The 19,864-nt window shown below is 37.9% G+C and overlaps 1 protein-coding gene across 1 annotated transcript in view; it reads right to left on the reverse strand.

Moving 5' to 3' along the window:
* Nucleotides 1–19,864, reverse strand: part of QSOX2 (quiescin sulfhydryl oxidase 2) — a 37,067-nt gene that overhangs the window by 7,859 nt on the left and 9,344 nt on the right. Inside the window, exons 2-10 of the mRNA XM_065418826.1 lie at nucleotides 18,588–18,688; nucleotides 16,225–16,273; nucleotides 14,875–14,983; nucleotides 14,591–14,681; nucleotides 9,788–9,933; nucleotides 8,591–8,734; nucleotides 5,288–5,417; nucleotides 2,056–2,178; nucleotides 116–266 (exon numbers count right to left, since the gene is read on the reverse strand). Of these exons, the coding sequence (XP_065274898.1) occupies nucleotides 116–266; nucleotides 2,056–2,178; nucleotides 5,288–5,417; nucleotides 8,591–8,734; nucleotides 9,788–9,933; nucleotides 14,591–14,681; nucleotides 14,875–14,983; nucleotides 16,225–16,273; nucleotides 18,588–18,688 (1,044 nt within the window). The remainder of the gene's footprint in view (nucleotides 1–115; nucleotides 267–2,055; nucleotides 2,179–5,287; nucleotides 5,418–8,590; nucleotides 8,735–9,787; nucleotides 9,934–14,590; nucleotides 14,682–14,874; nucleotides 14,984–16,224; nucleotides 16,274–18,587; nucleotides 18,689–19,864) is intronic.

Below are 19,864 nucleotides of genomic sequence, written 5' to 3' on the forward strand. Positions count from 1 at the left end.
GATCTCTGAGCAGAGATTTATTCAAATCCAGTATTTGTTATGCTAATTTATGCACAGCTAGATTGCCACATCAAGATCTCCCCTCCTTTAGTTCTCCTGCATAACTGCTGCTTACCTGTGTTGATTAGCGCTTTTGGTCGAACTGCAGCTTGAACAGTTAAGGTGTGGAACAGCTTCCAGAGGGAACAGGTATAACCTCTCAGCTCTGGTCTGCTCCCCTGACAGCCGACCCACTGAATATGGTTAGTGAGAAATATTCCAGAAATCTGAAAAGAAAAAAATTCTTTAAAATGTGTCCAGTCTGAGACCAGATTACTTGAAAATGACACTTCCCTATTGAACGTATCACGTCTGTTAATTGCTCCTGAACGTATAAGATAGGTCTGGTATGTGTGCACCTCTTCTTGTTGTGTTTACCTGGTAATTTCAATAAGTCAGTTAAAAGAAACAGACCTTTACGCACGTGTGACTAGCAGAAAAGGGCCTAAGACAAGCAAGCCTATACAGCCAAACATGTACAATGCTGATATTACAGGTTGATGTTTGGACATTCTTTTAGTTGAGTATCATCTTCTGGTTAAATAGAAGGTCTGTCTACATTGACAGCGGTGTGTGGAGTACAGACACTGCATGACAAGCTAGCACAGGTATCAACAGCAGTGTTGATGAAGAACACAGCTTAGGTGAGTAGAATAAATGTCCTTAATGCCTGAACCCCCAGGTTCCATGCCTTACATCGCTCTCTCCATTCCCCCCATGTCTACGCTGCAATTTTTAGTAGTGTAGTTTCCTGCTGCTGGAGCATTTCCCCACCACAGTGAAATGCTCCAGCCGGAGGGTGGGGGGGAGCAGGGAAAGGTTTTGGCTGCTCCCCGTGGCGCGCAGCTACACACTGCAGTGACAAGTGTGGACACATCCTGCCTATCACTGTGGTGCATAGCTACACACGCAGCGCCTGTACTCTGCACACCACTGTCTAAACTGACATAGCCTTAGTTCATGTATTTTCCCAGCTAGCACCTTCCAAAAAAAAAAAAAGGCAGTTTAATGAAATGCTCAGTTCAGATCAGAATGGCCCAAACCTGCAAGATGAAGTTCTCAATTCCCACTGAAATGAAAGGGAACTGAGGGTACCCAGTGCTCCACAGACACTCAGCACATTCCAGGATCCAGTAGATCCTAATTTAAAATAAAGATGATCCATTTGTGACAGTGTATTAAGTTGAAACTATTAAATTCATGTTTAAAGGAACTCAGAATTTAAGTAGCCTGGGCTATTCTAATGTATTGTTATTAAATATCTTTTTGTGTAAGCATTAAAGCAGGACATAATACTTTTCTCTTAAACACTATAAATTAGTGTGATGGAAAATATTAGGCATCCTAATTTGTAAGATTCTTTATAAAAACACTAGACAAAGAATTTTTTTTTATTCTCCTCAACACCTGTTCTAGGTCAGTATATTAATAAGTTTCTGAAAAGTCTTCAGGGTTAATGTAAAATCACAATGGCTAACTTTGCCAGCTTTTAAACTCTGGCCTTCAGGACAATCACAGTGCTGGCAATAACTGGTCCAATTCAAAGTCCTAAAAATCCCATTCATCAGAGGAGAAGGAAATAAAGAGGGAGGTGTGTCTCAACATACAATAAATGCGTGGAATTGATTTGTGCTGAACAGTCTCATCCTGCCCTTCTCTGCCAGAAAGGCAGCGTTCATATTTTGTGTGTGCATGTGTCTCTTTTAAAGGATATTGAGCAAACATTTTCATCAGAGACACTGAGTTATCGGAGCATGCAAAGGAAAGATCTGTAACATCAGTGACTGCACGTTCATACACAGGGACTGTGCTATGCTGCACTGTACTTCATGTCTCTCATTTAAGTTCCTTCATGGGGATTTTTTTCTGGTTAATGAATTCACTTTATTTCCATTTTAACCTTCTTATAACTGCATTATGCTCGAGGGAGGCATCAGTAAGTGGTGTCTTGGATTTATACAGAACCTTATCCTTTACTAATTCTGTATTTTATGCTGGAAACTAGTAACAGCTTACCCGCATTTTGTTGTTGACCAGATCTAGGATAGCATCATAAGGGATTTTGTCTAATGGAAGGCTCACCAGCCACTCTTGCAAGGTCTCTAACAACTTCACCACGGGCTGACGGCCAGGAAATAACTAATGGAAATAAGAAAGTACCCATAGATTTTAAAGCACTCATTACAGTGAGACCAATTCATATTTTAAAATGTTTTTACTTCTTAAAAGCTTTAATTAAACTTGCCATACTAGATTTTTTGTTACATACAATTGGAATTAATCACTTATTATATTTTTCAGTAAATACCCACTTTGCATTAATTTAACATCTGTACACATACTTTGCTCACCACTGAAATGCAGCTGGTATTTTACAGCACACACAAACATAATACAGCAGTTTAGGACAGAACATGAAGGAAATTGTATCCAAACTGCAGGGAGAATTTAGCTTGGCGGAATACACCTCAAGATGGAATTATGGCAGGCACTTCCCGAGGACTTTTAATGTTCAGGACCTCATTTTCACACCTCTCCTGAATGATACCAGCCCCTAATACAAATATAATAATAATAATAATGCCAGAGTATTGGTTCAATACTGACGCAAGTGGAAGAGTGTCACAATGCTTCCTACAAAACCATGGAGATTTCCCATCAAACTTTTGACTCAATCTGACCCTACTTTATTTGAGATGTAATGTCACTTCTAAAATTGGAAATATATTGTAATTTGTAAGTCTACTTTCATGTTATTACAGTTTGGGGAGTTTTAATTTCTAAAAGCTTTTCAGTTCTCTCTTGAGAACTGACCTTTATTAAAAAAAAAAAAAAAAAAATCAGCTCTGGACAATGATGCATAAACTTGTAAACTGCTCTGACTATACTGCATATAGCATCAAAGACCTCAACCACAAGTAAAGACACAACACTTTGGATGCAAATTTCCCATTAGTGACACAGACGGAGGACAAGACAAACTCCACCATACTGCTGTCTTTGATGAGTTGTAAAGAGAGTTGCTTCCAGTGGCGCTTTTCAGTATTATTTATGAGGAATACAGGTCCCAATCCAACTGGTCCAGATCAATTTCAATTTGGGTACATACACTTTGCATACTTAAATGCCTCAGGCTGTTTCAACTGCATATGGGAGTCTATACACAACAGCTTAGGACAGGAAGCAGAAATGCTCTATGTTAAACAGTTCCAAAGGTAGCAGCATTTCCACAGTAGGGGAAGTTGCCCTATATCTGCTTTATCAGATATGTAGAGAACGTTACGATGGGAAATGCTATAGCAATGAAAATTCATTCTGCAGTAACTGTTCAATGGTTTATAAGATACGTCCTGGCAGATAACTGGTTCCTTCCAACTACTTGATTCATGGTCCAGTGTGTGCTCCCCTCTTCTGGCTCTTCCCCCAGCCCAGAGCTCTCTTAATTGGTTTCATGAAAAACTCTTGAGCAGCAACTGTTTTCTTTGCTATCTGCATAACACCAAGCACAAAGAGCCCTCACCTTTGATTTGGGGTTCCTATAAACTACCGTAATATGAGTAAACTGTACACAACTGAAATACTGAAACTGTATATGACAGATATATCTATGCACTTAAAGTTATAACACCTTCCCAAAGTAATGCTGACCAGTGCAAACATCAGGGGAAACAAAGAAGCAGATGGCATGTGAACCCCATTTTAGCTGCACTCATAATAGGGGATCTGAGATAGGTATCAGTCTTATGGAGGATTCGAAAGAAAGGGCTACTGCAAGTTGCACAAATAGCCAAGAAACTAATCCTACAACAATGAAAATCCCTGAGCAGGAGATGGGAGCACAGACTTTAGTGACTTAGCAGCACTGTAAATGCTCTTCTTCAGAAATGAGGCTAGTGTACAAAGTCCTAAAAATCTAAGTTCACACAGATGTTTTTATTAATTGATCACAAAATATTTAGTTTAAAAAGGAGTTAAGTTCTTAAAAACAAAACCTCAAATGCATCTCATATAAACTATGCATCAATGCAGTATGCTATATTTTCTGAAGTCCTTTGGTATAAAGAACCATACAGGAAAGAAATCAGAATTGTGAATAAAATGTGAAATATCAGAAGAGAAATGTTTTTTTAAAAGTGTTAAAAAATACAAAAGAAAAAACCCTTCTGCTGCCTAGAAGAGAGCATTCCCCATTTATTCACTAATAGCCAGGAAAATAAATTACATTAGCTGGCCAGGCTCCATCAGGAGGAACAGAGGCTGTTTTAGGGATAATATGATGGACAGATTAGCACTACACTTTCTTAAAGGAAATGAGGCCAGCTAGAGATTTCTGACCTCTGACTGTCATAGGGGGTAAGAACCTGTCTGACTGATTTTCACATAATGCCAGATACTTGGAAATGTTATATAACTCTTATTGTTCCTCTAAACAGCCATTGATTTGTCTTGTTTACAAACAAATACAATCTGTTAATTACTTGGTAATGAAATATGGAGAGACACTGCAGCTCATGTTTAACTGGGAGTCACTTTTAACGGTTAAAATATTAGAATTTTTCCAAGTCACATTTTCTTCATGTCAGACTCACTTTAAAAATGTCTAAACTTTAGGACAAATAAGTCCAAAACAAAGCACCAGCTAAACTCCCATCATCGTCACAGTATCTGAGCACCTCGAACATTCAAGGGTTTATCCTCACAGCACCCATGAGGTGACCCTGTTTAGAGTCTTTGAAATATGGGGCTCATCAGCGATGTTCAAAAAATCTTGATTAAAGTCAGCTGTATCGTTAGAAGTCCAACCTAATTTTCTAAACACTGTATGTGGTCACATAGGCACAACAATTTTAAAGTTACTTTAAGAAATTCCAAGAATCCAGAGTGAGGGTGTGTGTGTGTGTGGGGGGGGGGGAAATAATCTATGCTCAGTTACAATCATTACCTATCCAGAAAAATCTGAGCAACCATCCCAATTTTCACAGGTCTGTCCTGCAAGCCTGGGACAACCAGAATCCTTATTTTATTCTGAGCCATGCAATGCAACAAAGAGCATTTTAATCCTTCAGGTTTATCCACAGAAGCAAAACAGAATTTCTATATCGAAGATACTGTAGAAACCAAAACATGTACATTTTTAAGGGCACTCTGAAAGACATTTTCAGAAGCATAAAATATTCTGTCAAATAGCAAATTTTACATTATATTTGTAAGAGTCAAGTGAATGTAATCAAAGATTAGAAGTGTATACCTTGGCAATGACTGTAACAAAATCCTTGAAGGTCTTTAGCTCAGCTCCCTCAAGCGTCTTGTGAGTGGCAAGCTCTACCCTGAGCAGGTAATGCAATCCTGATTCAAGGTCAGCCATGTACAGCTTAGCTCTAAAACACATATATAATGTTAAAAATCGAGGCAGCTTTCTTTCACCCATTTGCTCACCAGTCATTAAGGTAAAACGGATATATAGTGGGCACTATTCAAACCTCATAATCTGCAATTCCACAGTGATTGCAGTATCTCCTGTTCCAAGTGCAGGAATATACAGTGCAGTACCTAGTACGGTGAATGTCAAGTTTAATGGCTTCCACAGTACTCTGATTTTAGAACAGCAATTTTATGCCACTAGTTCAGAGACTAGACAAAATGAAGCACAATTGCATAAAAAGTTATCTTGTGTTTGAGTAAGAACTTTCTGCCTCCCAGCCCAATTTCTCCCTCTAGAGAAATCATAACCCTGACATTGTCAGCAAGCAAATTGCTGGTGTCACAACTTGCGACTTCTCTACATGGTTAAATATAAGTAGAGAACAACAGGCAGTGAGGGGAAAAGCCTTTTAACAGAAGTATCTTTGATGAGGAACAATGCCAAGGAAACTGACAATAACAAAAGTGAAAATAAACCCATATTAAGGAAGATGGAATTTAGACATTCTCCCCAAATGCAGCAGTCCCACTAGAGACACCTTGTACACCACAGTGTATTTAAGAGTCAGTCAATTACAGAAGGTCTTGTGACAGTCAGTCACCCACTGATGGATATGGATAAAGCACACATTTGAGGTGAATGAGACATCAACACCTCCCTTCCTCAGAGCAGCAACTATCATGGAAAATATTTCTATATTTTCACCACCACCAATAGACAAGCAACTGAACAAGATATAAACACCGTAGAGTTTGTATCCTTCAGTGCTTTTAGATTACAAGCCCAAGTTAGTACCAAATATAGCAACACGGCACAACAAACAGAACTGGATACAGACCCGACAGCCTAATGTTTCAAAAAATTCCTGAGGACCCTTATGTCTTATAACCCACATGATTAAACAGTCGATTTAAGAGAGCCGATCAATCAGAAAGCCAGCTTATTCTGACAACAATGGTTGCATAATGATAACAGTACACTTAAAAACACATGAAAAGCTGCAGTGGAGAACTGGGAAACTTCGGGGGGGGGGGGGGGGGAGTTTATGAAAAAAAGTTTGAGACTCAGTTTCCCCTCTCTCCCTTTGTATTGTTCTACCATGTGGGTAGGGGTTAATTTATTTTTTTGAGACAAGGGAGTGACTGTGTGGAAGTCACCTAAGCATGAATGAATTATCAAGAACTAAAATTACTGGGGAATAATTAATGTAAATCCCTAGGCAGGTAAACAAGTCTGGAAAGGCACCACATGAGGAAAATGGACTATCCTGCTTTGAACTGGTTGAAAGAGGTTACCAAACAAAGAACTGCCAAGCCTGCTACAGGAGGGAGGTCACTCTCACTGAACTCAAGAACTGACCTAAGGCTGTGACAGGAAGGACACACCCTGCAGAAAGAGTTTGAAATCTACCAGCGTTTCCATGTTGAAGATGGGTGATACCTGGTATGGGAGGCAGGCATATAAGCTGTTTGTTGTTTTCAAGGTATGTTTTCTCTATAATGCTTTTGGTTCCAAATAAATATTTTGATTTATGAAGGCTGGCTGGATACTGATTAACACTGTCATAGCCCCGGAGAGAGAAAAAGATGTGAACTAAACTCAGACCTGCTAAAGTGATCACAGTGAATTGCAAGAGGAATTTTAGCCTAAATCCCGTCTGGAAGGGAAGGAATGTTGGCTCCCACCCCAAGAAAGGTAATGGCTAGAGGCCTGAGTGGCATCCCCTCATGGAGGCCATGAAGAGGTTAGAGATACAGGTATCTCAAGAACTGTGACAGCTACATTCTGAATGATACAGACTACAGACGTATTCTGAGTGGCCGAGTGTCACCTCTTTAGTAAACAATGTATTCACTTAATAACAGTTATAAAAAGTTTATTAGTTAGTATGTCTGCTGACTTCTTAAATATAGTTGCCAGTATTAAATCATCAGGCACACAAACAATCTAGCTGGGAGATACTTGTATAGTGATCTTTTATAAAACATTGTATTGTACAAGCACCAAGATTGATAAAATCATTCACGTTAATAAGATACTCATTAGCTACAAAAATCAGTTATCAAAACACAATATTCTATATAAACTGTTAAAAGAAAACAACATAGCCATCTGTCAAAAAAAACAAACAGGGCTGACACTTTAATAGTAACCATAACAAAAAATGAAAATAAGTACAAAATGGAAGCACTCAGTCCTACATCTTTTCCAGCTAAAGATGCTGAAGGATTATCTCACTGCAAAGCTCTTGTATCCTTCTCTCAAATAGTCAGAGGGTGAACATAAACCTAAGTGGATTTGGTCTGATAAACATCTTTTCTGGTGACTTTAGGGTTTTCGAATATATATGCATTTACCTAACACTTTCTAGTGGTGTCCTGACTCACCATTATACAAACAAATACTGGGTTTGCTGTTTTCTGTAGGTTTGCCAAAAGCTTGTTAAAATTTTTAGTACTGACTATTTTTATCTGGGATATTGATTTACAAGCTAAAGTTTTCCAATAAAAAATAAACTAGTGAACCCTACATTTCAGATACTGGTTTGATCATCAATCCTGCTCACACTGACACCAATGGGAGCAGAACTGAGCCCTGGATTTTTTAAGTAAAGCATGTGTTTAAAATAAAAATAGTCTCTAATAGAACTTTTCTTCCAGAGAAATGCAGACATTTGCTCCAAATGCAGATTGAAAATATTGCTTGAAGCTTCTTTAAAATCTCTAAAACAGTCATAATTGCAAGAAAGGTACATTCACTAAGTAGAGTATTTATTACATCTCTGCTGCTAGGGCTGAATTAATTTACCAGTGTATCGAGTATATTGTGAAAGGGATCCTGCTGAACAAACAAATGAAAGCAATGCTGTACAACGTGATCTGCAAGACATTTCAGTGCTAGGATCCCTTTAATATTCACACACAATCCCTTTGTTCTGCTCAGCAGGTCACCATGTGGTGGTTCAGCTATTCAATTCCGGGTGTTTCCTTTGAGTAGTTAAGGAATCAAATAAAGCTTTCAGCTACAGTAAGATGTTAAAATCAATTACTGTATAGCTTCCCACTTGGCAATAACAACTGTGAATTTTAACTACCAACCATTAAACTGAAGCTCAACAGCATCACTTACTTATCAAATTCCTTCCATGCCTTGATTTCTGTGCCCTCCTGTTTATTTTGCTTTTTTGGTAGTGGAAGTTGTGAAACAAGTTTTCTTCTCACACCGGGCAGTGACTTTAAATAGGAAGAAAAGAAAGACCGAAGAGGCTTCAAACTGCGTATGAAAGGACAGTGTAAGGGTTAAAAATCACCTCAAGCTAAATGATTGACAGGAACAGTTTAATATATCTGTGAAATACGAGATTTGGTTTTCTTTACTCTTTCTTTTAAAAGTCTGGTAAAAGACAGCACGTTTGCAAATTTTAGAAGCAGCAGCAAAAATAATTAGGACCAGTGGCTTGCAATACCATTCAAACGAACAACAACATCCCATTTTCATAAAGACTTCAGGTCATATTTGTACACCTTTTGCAGGCAACACTTTCACTGAATCCAACAGGTGATTTGATTGAATTGGATCTGTGGGATTTGGTACTTAATATTTTTATTTCAGATCTGTCCCAAACCATACATATTTTCCTCACAGGCATCACAATAATGAGTCAGTGATAATGACTGGTAGCAGTGGAAGACATGACTAATACAGAGTCTCTTCCCAAAACCTCAGTGATATCCTATTTATCAACATCACTAGACTATCAGCATGTCACTAGCTACTGCTCAACAGTTTATATTTTCGTAACGCTTTGCACTGACACCATCAGCCTGGAATTTCTATTTCACAGATGGAGCATTCTTCTTTACCGCTCATTTTACAAGCACGTTTGTGAGCAGTCTAAACTCACCACTGCAGTGAAGTTATAACTAATCACTACAGCATTTTGTTTTTTCTCCCAGCTGAGGGAGAAATCTATTTTTTGTTCTCTTAGTCCATTTCAATGTATTGTAAACTCCTACAGAGAGTCAGCTGTACAAGTATAAGATTATTAAACATGAATGGGATATTTTTCATACGCAATGGAATAGCTGTCTCAACAATGTCTGAGACTGTCAGTCTCTTCAAATATGAAGAGTCTGAACATTAAACTTCAATCAGTAAAATGCACTGATCACATATTGGGATACATTGCCTTTATTTAAATACACAAATAAAACCTGGTTATCAAATACATTAACTTGTATGCAAGGAAACTAAGGCAACGGTTTTAAAGCTTAACTGAACCCCTCAAAGTACTGCAAGTATCCCTTACAGATATATAGTACTTACATGTTAATTAATCCATGGGACCCATTTGGATAGATCAGATAACATGAAGGGATTGAGGTAATACCAAGTTTCTCTAGAAAAGCCTTATCAGAATTCAGCACTCTCTTTACCATAATGTTTTCATACTGAATCAAGTCTAAGATCACCTGGGAGATGAGAAGACGACACACAAGAGTTACACACTGTTCAAAGAATATCCAATTCTTGTAAGAAAGGACAAGTATATTACAGGGAGTGCACCATACTTTTAAGTAAACTAAGCTGTTGATAGAACCACCTCACTATTCATCAAGTATATGTATATATTAGGACTGTCGATTAATTGCAATTAACTCACATGATTAACTCAAACAAATTAATCGTGATTAAAAAAATAATTGTGATTAATCGTAGTTAAACAATAGCATACCAATTTAAATTTATTAAATATTTTTGGATGTTTTTCTACATTTTCAAATATATTTATTTCAATAAGAACACAGAATACAAAGTGTACTGTGCTCATATTTTATTATTTTTGATTACAAATATTTGCACTCTAAAAATGAAAAGAAATAGTATTTTTCAACTCACCTCAAAAGTACTGTAGTGTGATCTCTTTACTGAGAAAGTGCAATTTACAACTGTAGAATTTTTTTGTTACATAACTGCACTCAAAAACAGAACAATGTAAAACTTTAGAGCCTACAAGTCCACTCAGTCCTACTTCTTGTTCAGCCAATCGCTCAGACAAACAAGTTTGTTTACATTTACAGGAGATTATGCTGCCCGCTTCTTATTTACAATGTCACTTAGAGTGAGAACAGGCATTTGCATGGCACTTTTATTGCAGGATTGCACGGTATTTACATGCCAGATATGCTAAACATTCATATACCCTTTCATGCTTTGGCCACCATTTTGGAGGACAGGCTTCCATTCTGATGATGCTTGTAAAAGAAATAATGCATTAATTAAATTTGTGACTGAACTCCTTAGTGGCGAATAGTGTCTCTCCTGCTCTGCTTTACCCACATTTTGCCATATATTTTGTGTTATAGCAGTCTCGGATGATGACCCAGCACATGTTCGTTTTAAGAACACTTTCACTGCAGATTTGATAAAACGCAAAGAAGGTACCAATGTGAGATTTCTAAAGATAGCTACAACACTCGACCCAAGGTTTAAGAATCTGAAGTGCCTTCCAAAATCTGAGAGGGACGAGGTGTAGAGAATGCTTTCAGAAGTCTTAAAAGAGCAACACTCCGATGCGGAAACTACAGAACCCAACCACCAAAAAAAAAGAAAATCAACCTTCTGCTGGTGGCATCTGACTCATGATGAAAATGAACATGCATCGGTCCCCACTGCTTTGGATCATTATCGAGCAGAACCCATCATCAACATGGATGCATATCCTCTGGAATGGTGGTTGAAGCATGAGGGGACATGAATCTTTAGCGCATCTAGCACATAAATATCTTGCGACGCCAGCTACAACAGTGCCATGCAAACACCTGTTCTCACTTTCAGGTGACACTGTAAACAAGAAGCAGCAGTATCTCCCATAAATGTAAACAAACTTGTTTATCTGAGCGATTGGCTGAACATGAAGTAGGACTGAGTGGACTTGTAGGCGCTAAAATTTTACTTGGTTTTATTTTTGAATGCAGTTTTTTGTACATTTTTTAAATCTCTCGACAGCCCTATTATTTATCAGTATTCCAATATGGACACTAACAATTTCTGTTGAACAGAAATTTTACTTCATTGGGAGAAACAATTTTTTCTCATCTTCTGAGCTCTATGATTTTTCCTTAACCCATCCTGATTTTTTCCTCCCTCAAGTCTCACATATCTGAAGACCACATGAAAGAGAGTGATGACATGTCCTGAAGAAGCCTCCAAACACAGATGATAAAATGATATTTGTCACACACCCACTGGTTTGTGATGACATGTTACATACATACAAGGGTTTAAAGCCAATTTTTCAGACACTGGCTTCCATTTTTCTGAGCTCTAATAATTGTAGGGACAATTATTTGACTCACAGTTTAGATGCCATTTAGATGTCGAAGTTTATGACTTATGTGGACACAATCAAGGACTTAAACATCTACATCACTTGAACATTAACTCCCAAAATTATGCTTGCAAATATGCAGGCCCAGTTAAGATTCCGATGAACATTTGGCTCACAACTCTCTCTCCATTTCAGTCATTCAAGGTCCCATTACTAGAGTCATCTTCCTCTCCTGCCATTCCAATGACTGTCCTCCTCAAATCTGTCTATTGGCTCACTCTTATCATATCAAATCAAACTCTTCATTCACATCTACAAGGTCCTCAATAACTTGTTTTGTTTACTTCTCTGCTTTTATTTTCCACTCTGCCCTTCTCTGTGCTCTTCCCAATCCTCTCTTTTCACTCCCCCCTTGCTGCCCCTACACACTTGGCTTTGTACCTTCTGCTATGCTCCCACGTTGCCCCTCATGCTTGGGAGGTACTCCCCATAAACATCCACAAAGCCACTCCATTACTCTCCTTTGCCAGAATGCCTACAAAAACTTAACAACCGTTAGGCTGCTGGTGCTCAGAGATCACAACCTATCACTCTAGCCAGAACTCTCTCATTGTTTCCTTATACTCCTCCATCAGTCTGTCTGCATCCATCTGTTGTCTCTTATCTTATACTTAGATTGTAGCCTCTTTGGGGCAAGGACAGTCTTTTTGTTCTGTTTGTACAGCACCAGGCACAATGGGATCCTGGTCCGTGACTGGGGTTCCTAGGCATTACAATAATACAAATAAGAATATGCTGCTCCCTATATCTTAAACTGTCCCCTAGATTCATTCACCTCTCTTCTCCAGCTAGCTTCTTCAAACCCATCTCTTCAAATCTCTCCCTGTTTCTTCTCATTAGTGATAAATACCTAAACCTCCCTCTCCTGAACTATTCTGCCATGTGTTGTGTGCGTGTCTTGTCTTATTGAGAGTGTAAGCTTCTAGAGGTGATGTGTGTGTCTATTTCACTTAAACACTGTATGTAAACTTAGAACTCTATACAATGTTAGTAGAATTTCCATTCTTGACAGCAGATACCATCAGAGTATCTTCCATTTTTCGGAAGGCAGAGAGCAGAGGCAATAAGACTACAGAATGGACAAAATAAAATGCTGAGAAGCTTTGTTACTGATACCTCCTTGTACCTCAGTAATGTTGATTTTCCACGATTAACCACAGTGAACCAGCACTTGGGAACCAGTCTGCTTCTGAACATGGTTCTCAAAGCAGGCAGCACCCCACACTCCGGTTGTGCTGCTGGCCAGCTCCTAATCTAATATAATTAGAAGTGTCAAACACACACTCATGTTTCTATACAGATTCTGCCTAGTAATCATGCAATTTGTTTTTGTTACTTGTCCTAGATTTTGGCAGTAGTAGAAAACTAACAGAAGTTGTGTAGGCTAACTGCAGCTCTTTAGATTGTGAAATGGGGCCAAACCAAATTTCATAACAAATTAATTCTCCACCTCCTCATACTTCAGTTCAAGATGCTGAAAATATTTACTATCCAGTCTACACTACAATGATGGCACAACATTTTGTAAGTGTCCTTAAGTTTCACATTTAATTAGGCAATGTGGCACATAAAGCTACCCCATTCATGTATAGCAAGATTTATATGCAGGGGTAGACTGTCATCTCCTCAAGGCAAGGACTATGTTGTATAGCGCACTGCTAGTACTGGCATTATCTAAATCTCTCCCACCAAGCAGCTTGTTTCAGTCTGGCATTTTGAATCCCATAGTGCTTTCAATATTGCTCAAAAAAAAAAAAAAAAAAAAAAAAGCTTGTCCCCTGTGCAGCACTCCAATATCCATGTTGAGTTAATTCGTTGTTGGCCCTTTCCTGCTGCAAAAGACCCTGCTGTGTTCTTTACTTGGCACATCCAAAGGAAGGCTAAGTACCCCAGAGGGGTTCTTACCTCACTTACTTGCTACAATGATATATTTAACTGCTTCACTGATTTATATCAATCACACACAGAAATCTGTTATAAGATTTAAATGGGCAATTAGGCCCTGACTCCAAGAAACATATTAGCAGCTTGGGTCAATTTGAGACATTAAATAAGATATGTATGAAAAACAGCATATTACCACATTATAACAGCATACAGGATATGCAATACCCTAAATGTAAGATCATACAATTCCTAAAGTCTCTACTACACCTCAGCACAAACTGAGCTAAGACCATCATCATCCAAGAGTTCTAATACAATATTCTGCATTGTCTTGGTTTTGGTGGCTTTTTTATTTTAATTAGTGTGGTGTATGGACCACACAGTATATCATACAGATTACAGTAAAATAACGATGTTGCAAAAGCTGACCAAAAGGAACAAACTTTATGAATGGTTCTCTAATAGTGATAAAGCAGTCATTCATGATCTGAAATATTTTTCCTGTGATGATGTGAGGTTTGACAGTCAGAAGTATTTTGCTAATATTGAGGAGGATAAACTAAACTTCCACTAAGGCATGAAAGGAATCCAAATAGCAAGAAAAGTAAAATTGCATTTCTTTAAAAAACACACGCCTCTCTGTGACTGAAGTAAAAGCCAATGTCTTATGGCATCACATGGCTTAGTCATATTCTAAATGCATATGATCTGGCTTTAACTACTTACATGCCAATCCTGCAAGCAGGCGCAACTTTATTCACATGAATAGTTCCACTGACTGAATAAAATATAACCTCATTTGTATTATTCATGATTTAAATATTGGATTAAATTCAGAAGTCACACATTACCTCTCGCCCAACATAGGAGTTACTACTTTCAACCACAATGGCAGTATAATGATGACTATTCTTGTCAAAAAGAGAAGAAATCTCACTGGACCTTTTAAGAAAAGAAAAGCTATTTAGCACATGAAGAATTCAATGTTCTCATTGCCCACAACATGAACTTACTCTAAGTATTTGTTAAACAGAAATACAAAAACATTCTTTATCCTTGGAAACAGTCCTGACATTTTATTTGAGTAGCTTACTAAGTGTACAATATTTTCTGTTTTTTCAAACAAGATTCTTACGGAATTGGATCCAAGGGAGGGCAAGCAGGTGGTCTTGATTCTTGGGAATGGTTCTGTAGAAAATCAATCATCATCTGACGAACGGTTTGGAGCTCACGATCTGACCCTGCTAAAAACAAACAGATAAATAAAGAACTATTCAGAAGACAAAAAAGTATCACTAAGTTCAGGTTGTCTCATTCTCTGTTTGAGGTTTTTTTAGTTAAAAAGCTAGGTGACAATGTTTGTTTTTGGAGGGGGTAGAAGTACTTTTATTTGTAAGATTAAGTTTACAGACTTTTTGTAGAAGTCGTTTTCCCAAAAAGCTTAAAAGAAACAAAGACATTTCTTACTCAAAATAGCTCACCTGCGTCTCATCAGTTTCATCTTCAATACACTATCATCTTGCATCATCCTGGTCTACACTCACACACACAAACAACACTTGTAGTGGCAGGAGTTCAAGCAGCTTTTTTGCAATGGAGATGTTCAGTGACCAAATGAACGCTTTTTGTTTGCACACTGGCTAACAGCAAGCATTGAAAATTTGAGCCACTGGTATAACGCTCTTAACAAATGGCCCAGGTAAGGTAACAGCCAGCCACACAGGGCAATAAATAATAAAGGGTTTTTTAGTTTAACCTGAGGTTTGAAATTGGGCGGGGCGGAAAAATCAAGCCTAAAAACGGATTCCTTAAACTTTTTTGCCAACAGAAGCAACCTACTCACAAACCCTAAAAATAGCAGGTACAATTGCAATAATATTCTACTGGAAGGGTCAATGGTGCAGGTGGTCTGTTTTCTGACTTCTGGCCTTTTATATGTTAGTCCAATTGAAAAGATGTGTTACTTTAGTCTGTAGCCAGACCACTTCACGGTGTGACCATATCAGAGCCATAAAGTCCAACGTTGTTTAACATTTAAATGAAGGACTTCTAATAAATTCAGGTGTTGGAGAAAGTAGTGCTGGTAAATCAGAAGGTGGCAATCTTCCATTGAAGTCAGAGCCAAGCAAGTGCTTCAACAGGGACACCATGCTGCTGAGATTTAAAATGAAGGATCTGCCCACTTGCAGCAATTAAATACCACAACGTATTTTAAAAGCACAGGTGTGTTAACTCTACCGTCCCGGACAAATGTAAACTCTAGCAATTACATTCTGCCATCTAAAATTTCCCCTGCAGTTTCATTTTCAAAGGATATTTTAACCTATTCTAAACAGTTGCTGACTGTACTGTTAAACAGCCTGTGTATTCCACCTAGGGATGTCTGAATTTTATTGATGGGTAAAGAAATCTTGTTTATTATATAATGTACTCTGGGATAGTAGGATAAATGCTTTTGAGATAGGTTAGAGTGGGGTTTTCTTACCTTTGTAATTTTCCCCAGTTGTGAACTGCTTTGTAAATGCTTTGAAGTACTGTGGGGTGAAAAAAAATATTCCTTTGAAGACAACTCATGGCTCAAGGGGAAAAAGTACTTCAGGAAAGCTCAGTCCAGAGGCAGAACCCAATTTTCATGAGTTCTTGCTTTTTACAGTTTTAATTCATCACACATTGTTACTTAGCTTACAGACAAGCAGAATATACAACTGAAATTTTCCTCTTGCCTGGTAAATTCCAAGGGCTGATCCTCAGCTGGTGTGGTTAAAATGGTTGCTGATTTACACCAGCTGTGGATCTTGCCCACTGATCCTTAAACAATCAAACTCTTATAAGTCAAAAATTTATATAATTTAACAAACTAGTAACATAAAATTCCATATGGATATTTCTCAGAAAAAAAAAATTTTTCAGAGGCATTTTGAAAAAATTCAACTCAAGTCTCCAACTTCATAGACAAGGTTAGGATTGAGAGGTTGACTCATACTGATGATTTACTTAGCAATACTATTAACTGATGGATATACTTGATAGATTGGACAACTGGTCTGAAATCAACACAGTGCAAGTCAATAAAGACAACTGCAAAGTTACACAGGAAAAATTAAATGCACAAATATAAAATGGGGAATCACTGGCGAGGCAGTAGTACTTCTGAGAAGGAGCTGTGGGTTACAGCGCATCACAAACTGAATAGGAGCCAACACTACAGTGCAGTTGCTAATATCCTGGGGTGTATTATTAGGAGTGTCATATGTAAGACACAGGATGTGATTGTCCTGATCTACTCGGCACGTGTGTTGCCTCAGCTGTGTCCGGTTTTGGGCCCCACATTTCAAGGAAACAGGCCAGAGCAACAAATATGATACAGAAGTTTAGAAAACCTGACCTATGAGGAAGTGTTAAAAAAATGGGAATGTTCTGAAAAGAAGACTAAGGGAGGACATGGAAAATCTTCAAATATGCTAAGGGCTGTTATAAATAGCATAGTGATCAATTGTTCTTCATGTCCCCTGAAGGTAAGACAAGAAGCAATCAATATGCAGCAAGGGGTTTAGGTTAGGTATTAGGATAAAGATAAGTAAGTACTGGAATAGGTTACCAATAGAGATTGTAGAATCCACATTTGTTGGACAAACATCTGTCAGGAATGGTCTAGGTTGACTTGGTCCTGACTCAGCATGCGGGGCTGAACTAAATGACCTCTCAAGGTCCCTTCCTGCCCTACGTTTCTATGATTCCGTGCTAAAGAATATTGCTCACACCCTAAACATTCTTAACTCCCTCTGGTGGTTAAAACAAAACACATAATGCAACATAACTTCTACCTATTTTAAAAAGCAAAACATACAGTGCTTTGGGAAGAAATGAGTCAGGTTTTGGTCTCACAACATGATAAAAGAAAAAAAAATCACTATTGTTTTTCCCACCATCAGAAGAACAAACAGTTTTTATATTATAACACCTCTCTTCTGCCTTCTCACACTACAAACTTTTTATTGAGATTCTCCTTGTCCCCCATTTTATTCTCACATGGGGTAAATAATGATGATGATGATTACACACAACAGGGAAGATCAGTAGTATGGCAAAAACAGAAGTTCATTTTCATCCTTAGATGCAAAATTTCCGTATTAAACACAGTTCCTGATTCTCTTGGCAAACAGTAGAAAGTATTTTTAAATTCAATTTAAGTGAACTGTGAAGTAAAAAGTTAAGAATGATATGAGGCTAGCGAAGGATTGATCCAAAGATTACAAGACTAACTAACAAACAGTCCCTCATGAAATCAGCTACTTGATTCCATCTTTGTCCCTCATGTATCAGTTTTGAACTACCGGATTTACCCTCATGTCACTAACTGAAACAAAATGTATAACTCTATTAATATTTACTATATATGGATCTTTACACGTTTAACAGCTGACAAAAATATATTGCATCCAGATACCTTAGTGATGGGAGACACAAAAATGCTTTTAAGAATATATTGCTTCCTGGGCCATGTGTCTTATGTTTGAAAAATTCTAATTCAGTGTTTAGGACAATCATAAGTCCAGCTGATTCAGATAATTGCATAATCTATTCCATTCTTTTGATTAACAGAGTCTGAAAGCATCTTTTATTATAATCACAAGAACCTTTGCAGAAGAAAAAGAAAGCACCCAAATCCAAGAACAAGTACACAATATTCTGGGTAAATAAGTTTGCTGTTTTTAACTACAAGTAGGAGGTTCAACAGTTGTAGTTTGGAACATGGAATAATAGAAACCGTTTGAGATTTAAAACAAGTATTTTTTTACAAAATGGAATGACCACCATTTGCCTGATGCTGTATATCGTGCTACTTACCCTAAAAGTTGGATAGTAGAGAATACCATATTCTTTACAGGTCTCATAGTTCTCTTCCTCCCCGCAATCCAGCACACCAATCTTGATGGCAGGTTCCCAGTCTGAAAAATAAATAAATAAACACATTTACTTTTTGGTGCAGCGGTGACCAGGCATCCTATCTTAGGTCATGCTCCGGCTCCCATGGAAGTCAATGGCAAAACTCTCACCAACTTCAATGGGGTAGGATCAAGTTGTAGGTCTGCGCACATCTGTCCTACATTTGCACCCTCAATAATAATTTGGCTGATTAGTTTTGAAGACTAACTAAAGATGACATCTACCACAATGGAGAGAAGTATTTTCAACAAATCTAAAGAAAAAGAAACCCAAAGCAAACAATTAGACTTCTCTCTAAGGCTGCTGGCATTTACTCAGTCCAAGTGGATGAAGCAGGGCCCAACTCAACACTAACAAGTGGTACTGTATTCTCTGGTTTATCCTGTCAGCTAAGCTCATTATTCAGTTAACTGTATTCTTCATGTCAGTTTTCAAAGATGAACATAATGGTCACCCATCTGCATGGCTTTCAGTTACATGGTTACATAGACGATGTATAATCTATCAGAGCTGATGGTAACATAGACCTGCTTTTTGCTGAACTTGTAACTTATTCAGAGGCTTACAAAATGGTGCAATGCCTAATTAAACCACAAAGCTCACATTTTGATTAATGAAGGTGCTCTTAGGTGTAAGTGCTGTCCAAGGGCAAGCTGGATGCAACTGGAAAATATCTGAGCAAATACAGAACCATGAAGATTAACTGGGGTGTAGTTTCAAGTTTTGTAAAGAGTTGTATTGAGAATAACTACAAATATTTAGAATGATAAATCGCTTGAAACATTCTTACACAAACCATTTTGATTAGAGAACCTTTGGAGGCCTTTAATAGTTAGTTTCTTTCCCCCTTATCAGTATTTTAAAGTAATATGGTGAAGTACATGCTGCCAGTAAACATTTAAATGTATTAAGCTTCATTGCTAAGAGATACCTGTGCACTGTACAGAAAAATATTCAATCTTTTAAAAATAAAGTTCTGTTGCAACTCTCACTCCCCAACAACCTTCCTCCCCTACCTATGTAGAATAATAGGAGGAAACAAAGGAACATTAAATGTCCATAACTAACCCAGAGAAGTTTGGAAAACAGCCATGACAACTCTGGACATCCTCAAGGAGGGAGCTTCAAAAGCCAGCCCTCAGCACTGAAAAGGTCCCATCTCCAGCATGTCCTCCCCC

The sequence above is a fragment of the Emys orbicularis genome, chromosome 18 (assembly GCF_028017835.1).
Source record: "Emys orbicularis isolate rEmyOrb1 chromosome 18, rEmyOrb1.hap1, whole genome shotgun sequence".
Taxonomy (NCBI): domain Eukaryota; kingdom Metazoa; phylum Chordata; order Testudines; family Emydidae; genus Emys; species Emys orbicularis.